The sequence below is a fragment of the Alligator sinensis genome, unplaced genomic scaffold, assembly GCF_000455745.1.
Source record: "Alligator sinensis unplaced genomic scaffold, ASM45574v1 scaffold417_1, whole genome shotgun sequence".
Lineage (NCBI taxonomy): Eukaryota > Metazoa > Chordata > Crocodylia > Alligatoridae > Alligator > Alligator sinensis.
The window spans coordinates 734,211-746,707 of NW_005842433.1; the positions used below are offsets into that span (position 1 = coordinate 734,211).

Consider the following 12,497-nt stretch of genomic DNA (forward strand, 5'->3'; position numbering starts at 1 on the left):
CAATACATCATCTAAAAATAGAAATTACCATATTTTTCCACATACAATACAGACTTTATCACAAAAAGCCAATCCTAAAAATGGTAGTATGCATTATATGTAAGAAATACAGTAAAAACAGTTTCTGCCAGTTACTGGTAAAAGTAAAAATAAAATCTGCATGAAACTCACAGAGAGCAGACCAATGAGCAGGCCCAGCTTTCTCAGTTACTTACTATAAGAAAAGATCATTTTTACATCATTCTACCTTTCAAAAATAAGATGCTTATTTAATTCTGGTACATGTTGTATGCAAGAAAATATGGTAATCACAGCTCTATTGGATCTTGTTAGCCTAGCCTCTAGAACAGTGTTTCTCCACCCATTGGTCATAACCCAGAAGTGGGTCGCAAGAATATTTGAAAGGGTCATGAGCAAGTCCCAGAAAAATGCAGAAAACCACAGGTTTCCCCTTGCAAGCTGTCAGCCTTCCAGCCTGCAAGGAGCTGCTTGCAGCGATTTGGAAGCAGTGGGCCCACATGCATCTGCATGTGCACATGCATGTGGGCAGCATGCAGCCAGGCAGGGTTATGGGAGCAGCCCCAGCAGCTTGGATGCAGGTAAGTGTATGGGGAGTGGGAATTGGAGGTCCAGGGCTTGGGAATTGTGTGGGGATGGGTGTAAGGGGGGGAGGGGGGAGGCAAGTGCCAGCTGTGGTGAGAGAAACCTCCCTAAGGTTCGTTGTCTAGCCGTAATTTGATTGACAGACAACGCGGGTAAAGAAAGACAGCTGTTTATTTGCTCGAGCAAAGACCATAAAGCCAGCAAAAGGCAAAATGCCCCCCCCCCCAGTTAAGTAACAGTAACATTATAATATGTTAGCAAAACCTTACACAGTAGTAGATACTTCTCAAGGACACAACCAGTGCACCCAGAACAATGGTTTCCCTGTCTTATCTTATTTTTTGCTGTAGCTGATTTTTTAGCGCACAGACACAGAGATACTTGCTGCTTTTAACTCAGAAAATGCTTAATACAGTTAAAATGGTTACTTGACACAAGCAAAGGCTTAGCTATCAATCTGCCTTGTGGTCAGCTGCATTGCTAGGCCACAGGTCATGCCTTGTATTCAGCTGTAAAGCTAATACTTCTTAATAATCTAAATTATTGTAAACCTAACAGTATGCTTATCAGAAAACTATTCTATTTCAGGGTAATAACAAACCTGCGCACTACACTGCCAGCACTGGAGGAAGGTGACTGGGCACTGAGGCTGCATCGGGGCAGGGGTAGAGAGGGGAAAGGTGCCTGCCTCTCCAGTAGGGGAAGTTGGCTCTGGGGAATCCTTCGGGGCAGCAGGGAGCTGCATGGCTAGGCCAGCGTCACCAGTGCCCATACTCGGAGGGGCAGGGCAACTGGGAAACGCTGCTTGGGGGACAGGAGGAGCTGTGACCAGGCTGCCTGGCACAGTGCCTGAGCCCCAGCCCAGGGCAGGGTAGAGTGCCACAGGCCTCTCCGCCTTCTCCCTCCAGCCTGTGCTGGGGCCAGACTTGCTCTGCTACCTCCCGCATGAGCCAGAGCTGCTGCAGACACCATGCTCTGGCCCAAGTGGGATGGGGGCAACTGGGGCACCTTCCAGCAGGACTGGGAGGAGGCAGGGGGCTTCAGGTTGGGAGTGAGGGACACCAGCATGACCCGGGAGAGCAGGGAACTGTGGATCAGGAGCGAGGGCACTGACAGGGCCAGGGGGTCAGTGTCTTGGGAGTGAGGGGCACCAGCAAGGCCAAGGGGCTATGGGTCAGGAGTGAGAGGCACTGGCAGGGCCAGGGGACTGTGGGTCAGGACTGGCCATTGATCTTTACAAATGGGTCCTGGTACAAAACAGGTTGAAAACCACTGCTCTAGAGGAAGGCCAGGGTGGTGCTGTTTGTGTCTCACAATGTCCTTCTGAGCATAAGTGCTAGTAATGTCCCAGGTTCTTCCCTTTTCATAATGGGAACTAGTCAATAGTATTGTTGTGTACTAGTAGACAGAAAGGTGAAACAATATCAAATGAGGCTATGGGAGAAACTGGTAGCGACAGGAAAAAATAATGATAACAAACATTTTTTAAAATTATAGTCAAAGGGACAAAAAAAATTTAGCTTAATTCTGGCACATACCTTCCTGAAGGTATATGGGTCTCATTTAAAAAAAAAAGAAGTTTCACAACTTACTCATAGACGGTGAAGGAAATTGGTGGCTTCTTGCTGAAGGAAATTTTATCTGTTAAGCTAAAGCAAATCATTATCTCACCTCAATCTAATTTATATACTTATTGAGAAATGGAAAGGCCTTGATTTTTCTTTCCCCAATAATCTTCAAGGAATGTATTGACTGGTAGTGTCCAGTTTTGACCAAAATTGTTAATATAATTATTTTAGAAAGCATTGGAATGAAAATATAATAGTCCCAATTTTAAAATGTTGATGAGAGATCCTTCATCAATATTGACGTATTAGTAGGTCAGTACTGCCAAATGTATTCCTGCCATAATACTTGGGGGGGACATTTACTTTTCCATCTTTAGACCTGGATTTCTAAAAATAATATTTTGGGACTGGAGCAGGCTGGTTTTAGAGGAAGCTATTCATGCACAAACTATTGCTCAGTGTTGCATTATTTAGAAATAATGAATAGTAAAAAGACATAATCATTTGTATGTAGCCTTCATAGATCTCAAGAGAGCTTTTGACTCTATAGACAGATTAAAATTATGGAAGAAACTGGAAATAACATTAATGCATAAAGCTCTCTTGCAATTAATCATTACTTATGATTCAAATACAACATCTAGGGCAGGGGTGGGTAAAGTGTGGCTGGATTGGGCCTGCAATGGACTCCATTTCCCAGCAGCCTCTGTCCACATCACTGTGGCTGGTTTCCATAGAGACCCCAGGGCCAGCAGTGCCTTGACAGCATGGGGCCAGGTTTTCCATGCTAGCAGCACCGGCTGGGCAGGGAGCTGCTCTGGGGCTGGGATCTTGCAGTGGTGACACCATGGTCTGGAGCTGGGGCAGAGCTGCGATCTGCTGCCTGCACGTCCTGGGCAAGAGCATGCAGGCAGTGGATTGTGGCTCTGCCTTGGCTCTGGACCATGTTGTCACCACTGCAGGATCCCAGCCCCAGCCCCAAAGCAGCTCCCCGCTCAGCCGCATGCCCTACTAGTGTTGCTAGGACCGGCCTCCATGAGAAAACTTGGCCCTGCGCTGTCACAGTGCTGCCCTTCCGGGGGCCTCTATGGAAACCAGCCACAGGGACGCGGGCTGGGGCTGCTGGGAAATGGAGTCTGGCCACCAGCCAGATCTGTCATTTGGCCCATCCCTAATCTAGGGTGTGCTACAAGGTTGGCAGCGTCCTATCCAATAGCTTCCCAACTAAGAGAGGGATATGACAAGGATGTTTCTTGCTTTGCTACTGTTGAACAATCTAAAACCAAACACTAATAGAGAATCAGTTCTATGCACCCATGATTTTGAATTATTCTAACCCTGTCCTGCTTGATGCCAGTGATGTGTTAATAATGTCATAATCACAAATAGACCGCCAAAAGTTATTAAGTGCTTTTTCAGCACTATTGCACTAAGTTATTGGTTTTGGGGAATGAAAGTGGGAAACAAGTTTGTTTTTTATAGAAAAAAAGCTAGAGGTGGTGTCTTCTTTTAAAAACCTCTGAATCTATTTGAACAAAAATCTGAGCTGGAATAAGCACACTGAAAATATAAATAGTGGAGCAAAACGAGCTTTAGGAGGAGTTTTACCTTCTTACAATAAGAATGGCAGAAAAGCAGTTCTGGAAGACTAAAGGTCTATAGATCCAAGGTATCTGTATGGAGCAGAATCGTGGGGTGCTGACCCTATAGTCCACCCCAAAACTGAAAAGATTTCAAACTACTTTTTAAGGCAGCTTTTATCTCTGCCTAATTCTACAGGTGGTAAGGGGAGATGTGGAAAGCCTTATATCCAGCTCTGAAACTGGATTGATAAATGTGAGCGCTTTAGCTCATTTAAGAAATTTCAACTATTCTTTGAAAATTAGATCTTTTACATCTATGAGATACCCTAAGAAGTGTATTCTAGCAGCCTTTCTTTTGCCAAAGAAACCCTGGTATTATGGTTAAATAACATCTATATTCTCCTTCAGACAATGGCCTGGGAAATGTATTGAGAGTCACTGACCCAATATTTTCCCTATATAAACAAGATATCAATTTAAAAATTAAAGATGCCATCATGCAGACAGATATACCAGCAGTGAGACTGTCTTGAATTTAGCATTTTTTTAAGATTGCTAAAGTATTCATTGGCTGCATCTACATGAGCATGGATGTTTGTTTCCCTAGGAATACCCATGCTATCTATGTGCTCTCCGGCATGCAGCAGCCTGGATGGGGTAGGAGAGGCTGGGGCCAGCAACTATGCTGGCCCCAGCAGCCTTACCTGGAGTGTTGGAGGCCTTGGGGAGCTGCAGCTACAGGACTCCTGCAGCGGGGAGCCTATCCAGCAGCTGGAGCATTCCAGTTTTGGGCAGCACGCACTGCCACCACATGCACTGCCCCACTTTTTTTCTGCACAGGTTTTTTTGACCCCGGGATCTCCTGTGGTCAAAAAACTGCTCCATGCTGCAAGGTAGGAGTGCAAGGAAACATCTGAATGAGCAGTGTGTGGCCACATGGCCATGCTCATCTGGACATAGCCATTTGGCCTAGCAGCCTTCTTGTGGTGCAAAACTACAAACAATGAAAGATCAGTCTCTCACAAGATTGAGATTTATTCCAACAAGATCCACAGTTGTCATGGGCAGATGGTGTCAGACAGAATATATTCTTGTGGGAAGAAGATAGATGACTTAAATCACTGTTCGTGGTCTTGTTTGTTATTTGAAGAAATAAGAAAAAAATGGATCTCACTATTAATAGGAAACTTTAAATACTGCATTAAAGAAGAAATAAACAAACTGGCTTCTCAAACTGGCTTCTAACACTTTGGAGCTTGTTCTTTACTCCTTAGGTTAATTTTCCTTACTTGCTCAAAACAATAAGGGCCAAATCATGTTTGTATCCATTTTCAAACACTGCTGGGCTAATTGAGACTCAAATAAATACTCTTCAGAGTAGATAACTGCTATGATCTATTTTACAAGTGTAAAAATGAATGTAGATAGAGGCAAAGTGGTTAGTCTCAGGGTCAGCAACACAGTCTGCAGTAGAGCTAATTGTAGAATCCGTACTGTAGACAGTCTGTTGTATATTTTATCTACTTACCCACAACTTCCTCTGATATTACTGAAGTCTGCATGAACTTCACCTTAAAATGGTAGTTTTCTAAATGATTCTGCCCTGGGATTGGTTGCGGGGTCAGGAAGGAGAAGAGTCTGAGTTCAAGTTACAGTTCCTTTTTCCATTGGTTTAATAGTCTCGACCAGATTCTGTACAGTAGTTATTGGGTCCGTCTACACATGCTATTAATTCAAAGCAATAAACTTCAGAGCAGTTTGAGGTGGAGTAAACTACTCCCAGGAGCAGCATCTATACAACAGCAATTTGAACCAGGGTGGTGCAGTTTATACCAGGGCGCCACAGCCTGGGGCTCCAGGTGGTGGCATCAGGCAGCAGGGGGGCTGGCCAGGCCATGAGGATGCTGGAAGTGCATTGCCTTGTGGCTAAGCTGGCTGTGCTGTCCAGGCACAATCTGGCTGGGCTGTCTATGGTCAGCAACTATGTGTAGGTTTAATTGCAGTAAATCACTCGGGCATAAAATAGTCCTGTCTATTTTACTGTGGCATTAATTAGTTTACTGTGGCCTAATACCATTGCTCAAAAAATAAGGGCCAAAATCAGATAGCGGTTTCCTGTTTTGTTGTGCACTCATTCATTTTATCAGGCACTGTGTTCTGTTTTAATTTTGTGTAAACTGGTAGAATGGATTATCTTACTGTATGTTTTTAGCAAAAATTATATATTAATAAATGTTATTATTTTATTGCATTTAATTTTTATTCATATTACTGTATTGTTTTGGCAAAAGCTGTAAATAAACTATTACTAATACTACTGTTCTGGTATACCATCTTGAAGAGAGGAGAAAATATCAATAGAGGATTTGATCTAGTAACAAATGCTGTTTTCGGTTACATTCAGAAAAATGGAAATAATTTACATTTTTTGAAGCAGCTTGTGGTAATGGTTAGAATGTCTCTCCCGCCAAGATAGCTAGTTTTTATCTCTTTTGATATAAAAGTTATGAAATATGAAATCCCTTGTCAATTTAAGAGCTAAATGGAAAATATCATTTTCTTTCTTTTAGTGGTGGTTTTCCATTAAGAGCAACACGTTGATTGTGCCCAGGTTAGAATCCAATACAGTTTACTGCATCAGCGTGCAGACTTACGTTCGAATACCTCATTTGTTTAGTGGATTTTCAGAAGAAAGTTGCATTGCAACTCTGAAAGGTATGTACCATTCAGCATAATATTCAGAGAACGGAATTTAGGTTTAAGTTTGAAACTGTTACGCCTGGATCAAACAAGGACATCTCTAGGACAGGGTACCAGCAAATAATTTCTTAGGATGCCAAAAGAAAGGAACACTTTTTTTTGGACTGGAAAACTAAAATAATCTCTTCCTCTTTTTCTCACCCACAGGATTTTAATCCATTTTGCAGCTAATGAAAATCCCCAAATGTTTTTCCCCTGCCTGCAGAATAGCCCTCGCCCTACTGACTGAGGCTCACCTGAAATGACTGTAGGCTGCTTCCCCTGGGCACCCCTAGCTGCACAAAAATCTCAGTAGAGTCCTAGTGGCTCTGTGGGGTTTTTGAGGGGTTTTTTTAGTTTGTTTTTTTAAATCTCTTGATGGACTATAGAATGTCACCTTTTTAATCCCCAGCAAATGCTAGGAATCTTAGATCCAGCACATTCAGATTGCACAGTCGAACAGCAAATGCAGTGGGTACCTGTGACTAATGAAGAGATTTATAAATAAGCTACATAATGCAATCTGTTGTTTTATTAACAGACCCAAATGCAGAACATGCCATAACAGTCGTATTTGGATATATCCTGCCCATCATTCTGACAGCCTTCATTCTCTCAATGACATACTATGTTGTACACAGGTATATTCATGTCAGCAAACAAAAGCACCCAGCAAACCTGGTAAGCACTTTTCATTTCTTACTGGAGTCCTACTCCTGCCATTTTACAATGCAGTTCATCAGAACCATGCTAATCTACTACAACCCTGGAAGGAGGGAACAGGGGGTGGGGGGCACATTGTAGCCTGCCTGCAGGTTTTGTATTTCAAGATAAAATCCCACTTAAAGCAAGAAAAGAACATCACACAAGGAATATTAAAAATGGCAAATACAGAAGACTAAGATCAACAGCTGCACCTCTTAAGCATGACTATCTGGTATTCTTCCCTAAAATTATACCCAAAAAGAATAAACATCAAAATGAAATAATTTCCTTAGTCTTGGAAAGGGGCGTTGCCATAAGCAGGGTCTCAGGTGCACTGAGGCAAATGGCATTAAGAAGTTGGCTCGTTCTTTCTACATTTACCCATGAAGAAGCATTGGAGAGGATTCAGTGAGTGAAAATTGTTAATTGAATTCATCCATCACTAAAAGGAGAGATAATTAAGTGATGCAAAATCTCTCAACCAAAATGGATATTGAAGTTCTGGTGGCCTTTTATGAGGTACAAGTCTACTTTGCTTTTTAATGATGTCTCTGAAGGATATCATATATCTGAGCTGGGCAGATTATTCAGTTTTGGATTCTTGTAGATTTTTGAATACTGTGCAATATTATTCTACCAAAGTGTGCCATACTGTTCAAAGATGATTTCAAAGTAGAAATAGTTATACATTTGTCTTCCTGATTTTAGTTTGTTTTTTCAAGATAAACTTTTAAAAGAATCAGAGAAGGGTGAGGTGTCATTTTTGCTTTATAAGTGATTAAAAACAAACTATCCAAAAACTTCTCTAGCTGGTTGCTCAAACACATTTGTGCCATCATAAAAATATAAATAAATACTTTAGACTTGATTGTGACATTAGCCCACTCTGCACAACAGGGAATTTTGTGAAGTGTTTGGAGGCATTGGCTGGTTCTCTTAAAAAATGCCAGCCTGTGGCAGGTGTGGTGGTGGAGCATACAGCGTCTCACAGGAATTCATGGAGATTCATTCCTCTAGAAGATGCAGAAGGAGGTGGACAGCAGCTACTGTGCTGCCTTTGGAATACAGCTATTCCAGTCCCTCCCCCTGTCACTAGATTACCCTGTAAAAGATTCATCTTCTTATCCATTGTGCCCCATCTGCCACCCAGCACATCCAGTCTGTTGTATTATTACTTCTATTAATTTTATCTATCTTCCTTATTTCATTAGGACTGTTAATTTTTTTCATTTCCATTGTAAAAGCTGCAATTTCATGTCCATCTTTTGATTCATGTCCTTGCTTAGACAACAGATGAAAATGTGTCTAATTTCCCCATGTCTACAAGATGACTGGCAGTCTGTGGGCACTGGGAAGTGGAATAACCAAGATGTCTTAGGTTGGAATTGGAAAAAATTATTGACAACTTCTGGAAAAAAACTATGCTAAAATGATCATCAAAATGCTACAAATTTATGTCAACAACAAGTCAGCTCCCAGCTTTGCCTTTTTCTTCCTCTCTCATTGCACAGAATTTACAGAGGCTGTGCTTATAAAGGTGACTCCATTCTGGAAGACATTTAAGAGAGATTCTTTAAATGTGCTGGTAAAACAGGAAATAGCTCTCAACTTTAAGTGCAGATATTGTATAAATAATACTTCTATAGCACCACCCATCAGAAAACTTTGTATCCATTTTCAAGCACTGCTGGGCAAATTGAGCCTCAAATAACTTCTCTTCAGAGTAAATAACTGTTATGATCTCTATTTTACAAGTGTAAAACTGAAAGTACATAGAGGCAAAGTGGTTAGTCTCAGGGTCAGCAACACAGTCTGCAGTAGAGCTAATTGTAGAATCCGTACCGTAGACAGTCTGTTGTATATTTTATCTACTTACCCACAACTTCCTCTGATATTACTAAAGTCTGCATGAACTTCACCTTAAAATGGTAGTTTTCTAAATGATTCTGCCCTGGGATTGGTTGGGGGGCAGGGAGGAGAAGAGTCTGAGTTCAAGTTACAGTTCCTTTTTCCATTGGTTTAATAGTCTCGACCAGATTCTGTACAGTAGTTATTGGGTCCGTCTACACATGCTATTAATTCAAAGCAATAAACTTCAGAGCGGTTTGAGGTGGAGTAAACTACTCCCAGGAGCAGCATCTATACAACAGCAATTTGAACCAGGGTGGTGCAGTTTATATCAGGGCCACTCAGCCTGGGGCTCCAGGCGGTGGCATCAGGCAGCAGAGGGGCTGGCCAGGGCATGAGGATGCTAAAAGTGCATTGCCTTGTGGCTAAGCTGGCTGGGCTGTCCAGGCACAATTTATGCCCATGGTCAGCATCTATGCATGTGTTTAATTCCAGCAGATGGAATTCCCTGACAGTACTATCTTACTGCAGCATTAATTAGTTTACTGTGGCCTAATACCATTTCACGTGTAGTCAGTGACTCTTTACTCCTCAACTAGTTATGAGGGGTCCTGGTTTTCTCTGTTTAAAAATTTCAAAGTCTCTGAGAAAAATTAAGTAGTTCTCTTATTGAAACCCCAAAATCTGCATTTTTCCAGGATTAAAATGAAACACCACTAATATATAGGTATCACTTAATGTTTTATTGATATATTTACAATTATAAAGCAATTAGGAAGCCTACCAGTGCCTCAATCACTATAATAAAATAAATACTAAATGCCTAGACATTTTGGCCTTTGATTTGGGGGGTTTTATCATGGAAAATCAGAGCTGCTCCCATCAGAGCATGTGCTCTGATTTCTCCCCCTCCCTCCCCCAGGAGTGTGCACAGCAGCAGGGAGCCAGCCTCCTCATCATCCCCCAGACAAGTCACCTGTGTCTCTGTCTCATTCCCAAACCAGGCCATGCAGCCACACACTCTGGCCCCAAGCCCCGCACGCCAACCCAGCTGGGCAGCAACCCCAACCCTACTTAACTCCCTCCCTCATGAGAGGGGCCTCCTTTCCCTCCCCCCCACACCAGACTTATGTGCGGGAGCTGCTCTCCAGGCTGCCCCGCAGCCATGTGCAGCACCCCCCGCCTGACCGCCCTTCTCCCGTTCCCCCCAGCACCTTGCAGGCTGGCACTCTGCCAGCCTGCAAGGGGGAATCCACCATTTTCTGTGTTTCTCTCCTTTAAAGGAAGGATTCTGAGTTTTTCTCCTTAAAATGAGAAAATCTGAGTTTTACCACGTTTTTACATGGCAAACAGAAAAAGCCAGATCTCTGATAATTAGTCTACTCCACAGTTAAACACCTACATAGACGTGGCCAGTTATAGCAGGATTACTCTGTTAACTTCCAAGAAGTCACCCCAGTGTACCATGGAATAACCAAAAGCAAATTTTAGCTCACCTGCTCTAACTAATGATTGGTCTTGGGGTGTTGTTGAAGGAAAAATGTAGCAGCTTACATGGGCCTGCTCCTGCTAGAATAGAAAAATATGTGAAGAAAGTGGGAATTGAAGGTACAGAGAACTACTTTCATTATCTGGAACCCAAAATGAAGACCCAGCTTCTAACAATATAATAAAACTAATCATACATTTTAAAAATAGATGCAGTGCAAGTTGCAGTTAGATAATATCTTAATTACATTTCTTTTAAATCAAATGTCTTTCCTTTCCAGGTATTGAAGTACACTAATAAATGTGATGAAAATGTTTTTGTACCAACTGAAAAAATGGTGGTCAACTTCATCACCATTAATATTGTGGATGAGAACAAGGCTTCTCAGGAAACCATTAACTTAATGGGCAGGAGCAGCTGCAAATACTATAACATCCAGGATGAAAACAGACATGATAATAAACCTCCAAAGGAAGGGTTGCTCTTGAAACACTTGGTTGATTCTTCTGAAGGAGTAAAAATTTTACCCAACTGTGACCAAGATGGGAACTGGCCATGCCAAGGCCAAGTTGGCAACCACTGTACTTTGGGTCAAAGAAATGAAGAGGTCATAGAATATGAATGTGATGTGAGGCCTGCTGACCTCTTTTCTATGCAGAAACTGGAGGATCTCAGTGTGAAAGTGAAATCTTCTGCACTAGGGGAACTGCTAAATAAGCCCCAGATTACATTGGATGACTTGGACCTTGATAAAATAAAACTGCCATACTGTCCCCAACTTAATGAAAGGACTACAGACACTTGTTCAGTGCAGATATTAAAAGAACTCAAATGTAATACACCAGAGGAGCTATCCCCTGAGACAGCAACTGAGCTGCTAAACTTGGGCACTGAAAAATCAGGACAATTACCATTTCCTCACTTAAGTACAATAAGCCAGGGCCCCCAGGACCCAATGGTGATAGAGGATGTAAAAAAGGAAGATGAACAGACTATATTAGTAGACTGGGATCCTCATACTGGAAAACTGTATATATCTAGTTTGTCCAATTTTGAAAGTGATGCTTGTGAAGAAATATTTGAACATGAAAAGTGTGATGATCCAGCAAAAGAGGGGCTTTTGTCCAGACTGTATGAGAGGCAGGTATCTGATGAGCCCTCAGAGGACCAAGAAATATACCTCCAAAAATTTAAGGAACAATGGGGACTGCATGTAAAAATGGAAGACTGAGAAGAGTCTTTAAAGATCTTAAAATGAGCTCCATTTCATCAACCTGCTGGATACTAGAGATCAGGGACTAAACATAGACATTGGATTTTTGATACATTACAATCTGCCTGGCAACTGACTCCCCAGCCCAGCCTCTGGCTTCTTTACTTTTCAGTCCATCCAGGAAGAGCACACACCAACTGCTGAAGCTTCCTTAGCCTGACGAAGGGTTTTTGAACCCGAAAGCTTGCTTAATAACTATTCTCCAACCATGTGGGTTGGTCTAATAAAAGATATCAAATTCACCCAAGGAACCTTGTCTGCCTATATGCTTAGACCAACACGGCTACAACCTAAACCCCTGAAACATTTATATATGCTGTCATGAGGTACTTATGGTATCTAAGACAAAGAAACAAAAAGACTTCACAATTAAAATAACATGTTTTATTCCAACCAAGCAAAGGAGGAGATAGTGAGGTAAAGCTGCCCTGTAAATGTGATGATGATAAATGTGGCAGCATTTATCTTCCAACTTGGTATTTGTGGTCAGCTGAATAACCAAGGGCTGATGTACAAAATCTACTATTATTTATATCACTATTGAGTTTTACCTAGAAACTTTTGCTGGGAATTGCAGCAACTTGTACCAGGGCTGACCCCAAGGCTGGATTTTTACTGGGATTATGTACTTTTTTAAGCTGTTGATTTTAAAAAGCTATTTTCTTTAAGGATTATCTCTGTGTAATACA

The 12,497-nt window shown here is 41.9% G+C and overlaps 1 protein-coding gene across 1 annotated transcript in view; it reads left to right on the top strand.

The window, feature by feature from the left end:
* Positions 1-11,892, top strand: part of IL20RA (interleukin 20 receptor subunit alpha) — a 45,972-nt gene extending 34,080 nt beyond the window's left edge. The window contains exons 5-7 of the mRNA XM_006030260.3: positions 6,325-6,469; positions 7,035-7,174; positions 10,816-11,892. Of these exons, the coding sequence (XP_006030322.1) occupies positions 6,325-6,469; positions 7,035-7,174; positions 10,816-11,766 (1,236 nt within the window). The 3' untranslated portion in view covers positions 11,767-11,892. The remainder of the gene's footprint in view (positions 1-6,324; positions 6,470-7,034; positions 7,175-10,815) is intronic.
* Positions 11,893-12,497: the final 605 nt, after the last annotated feature.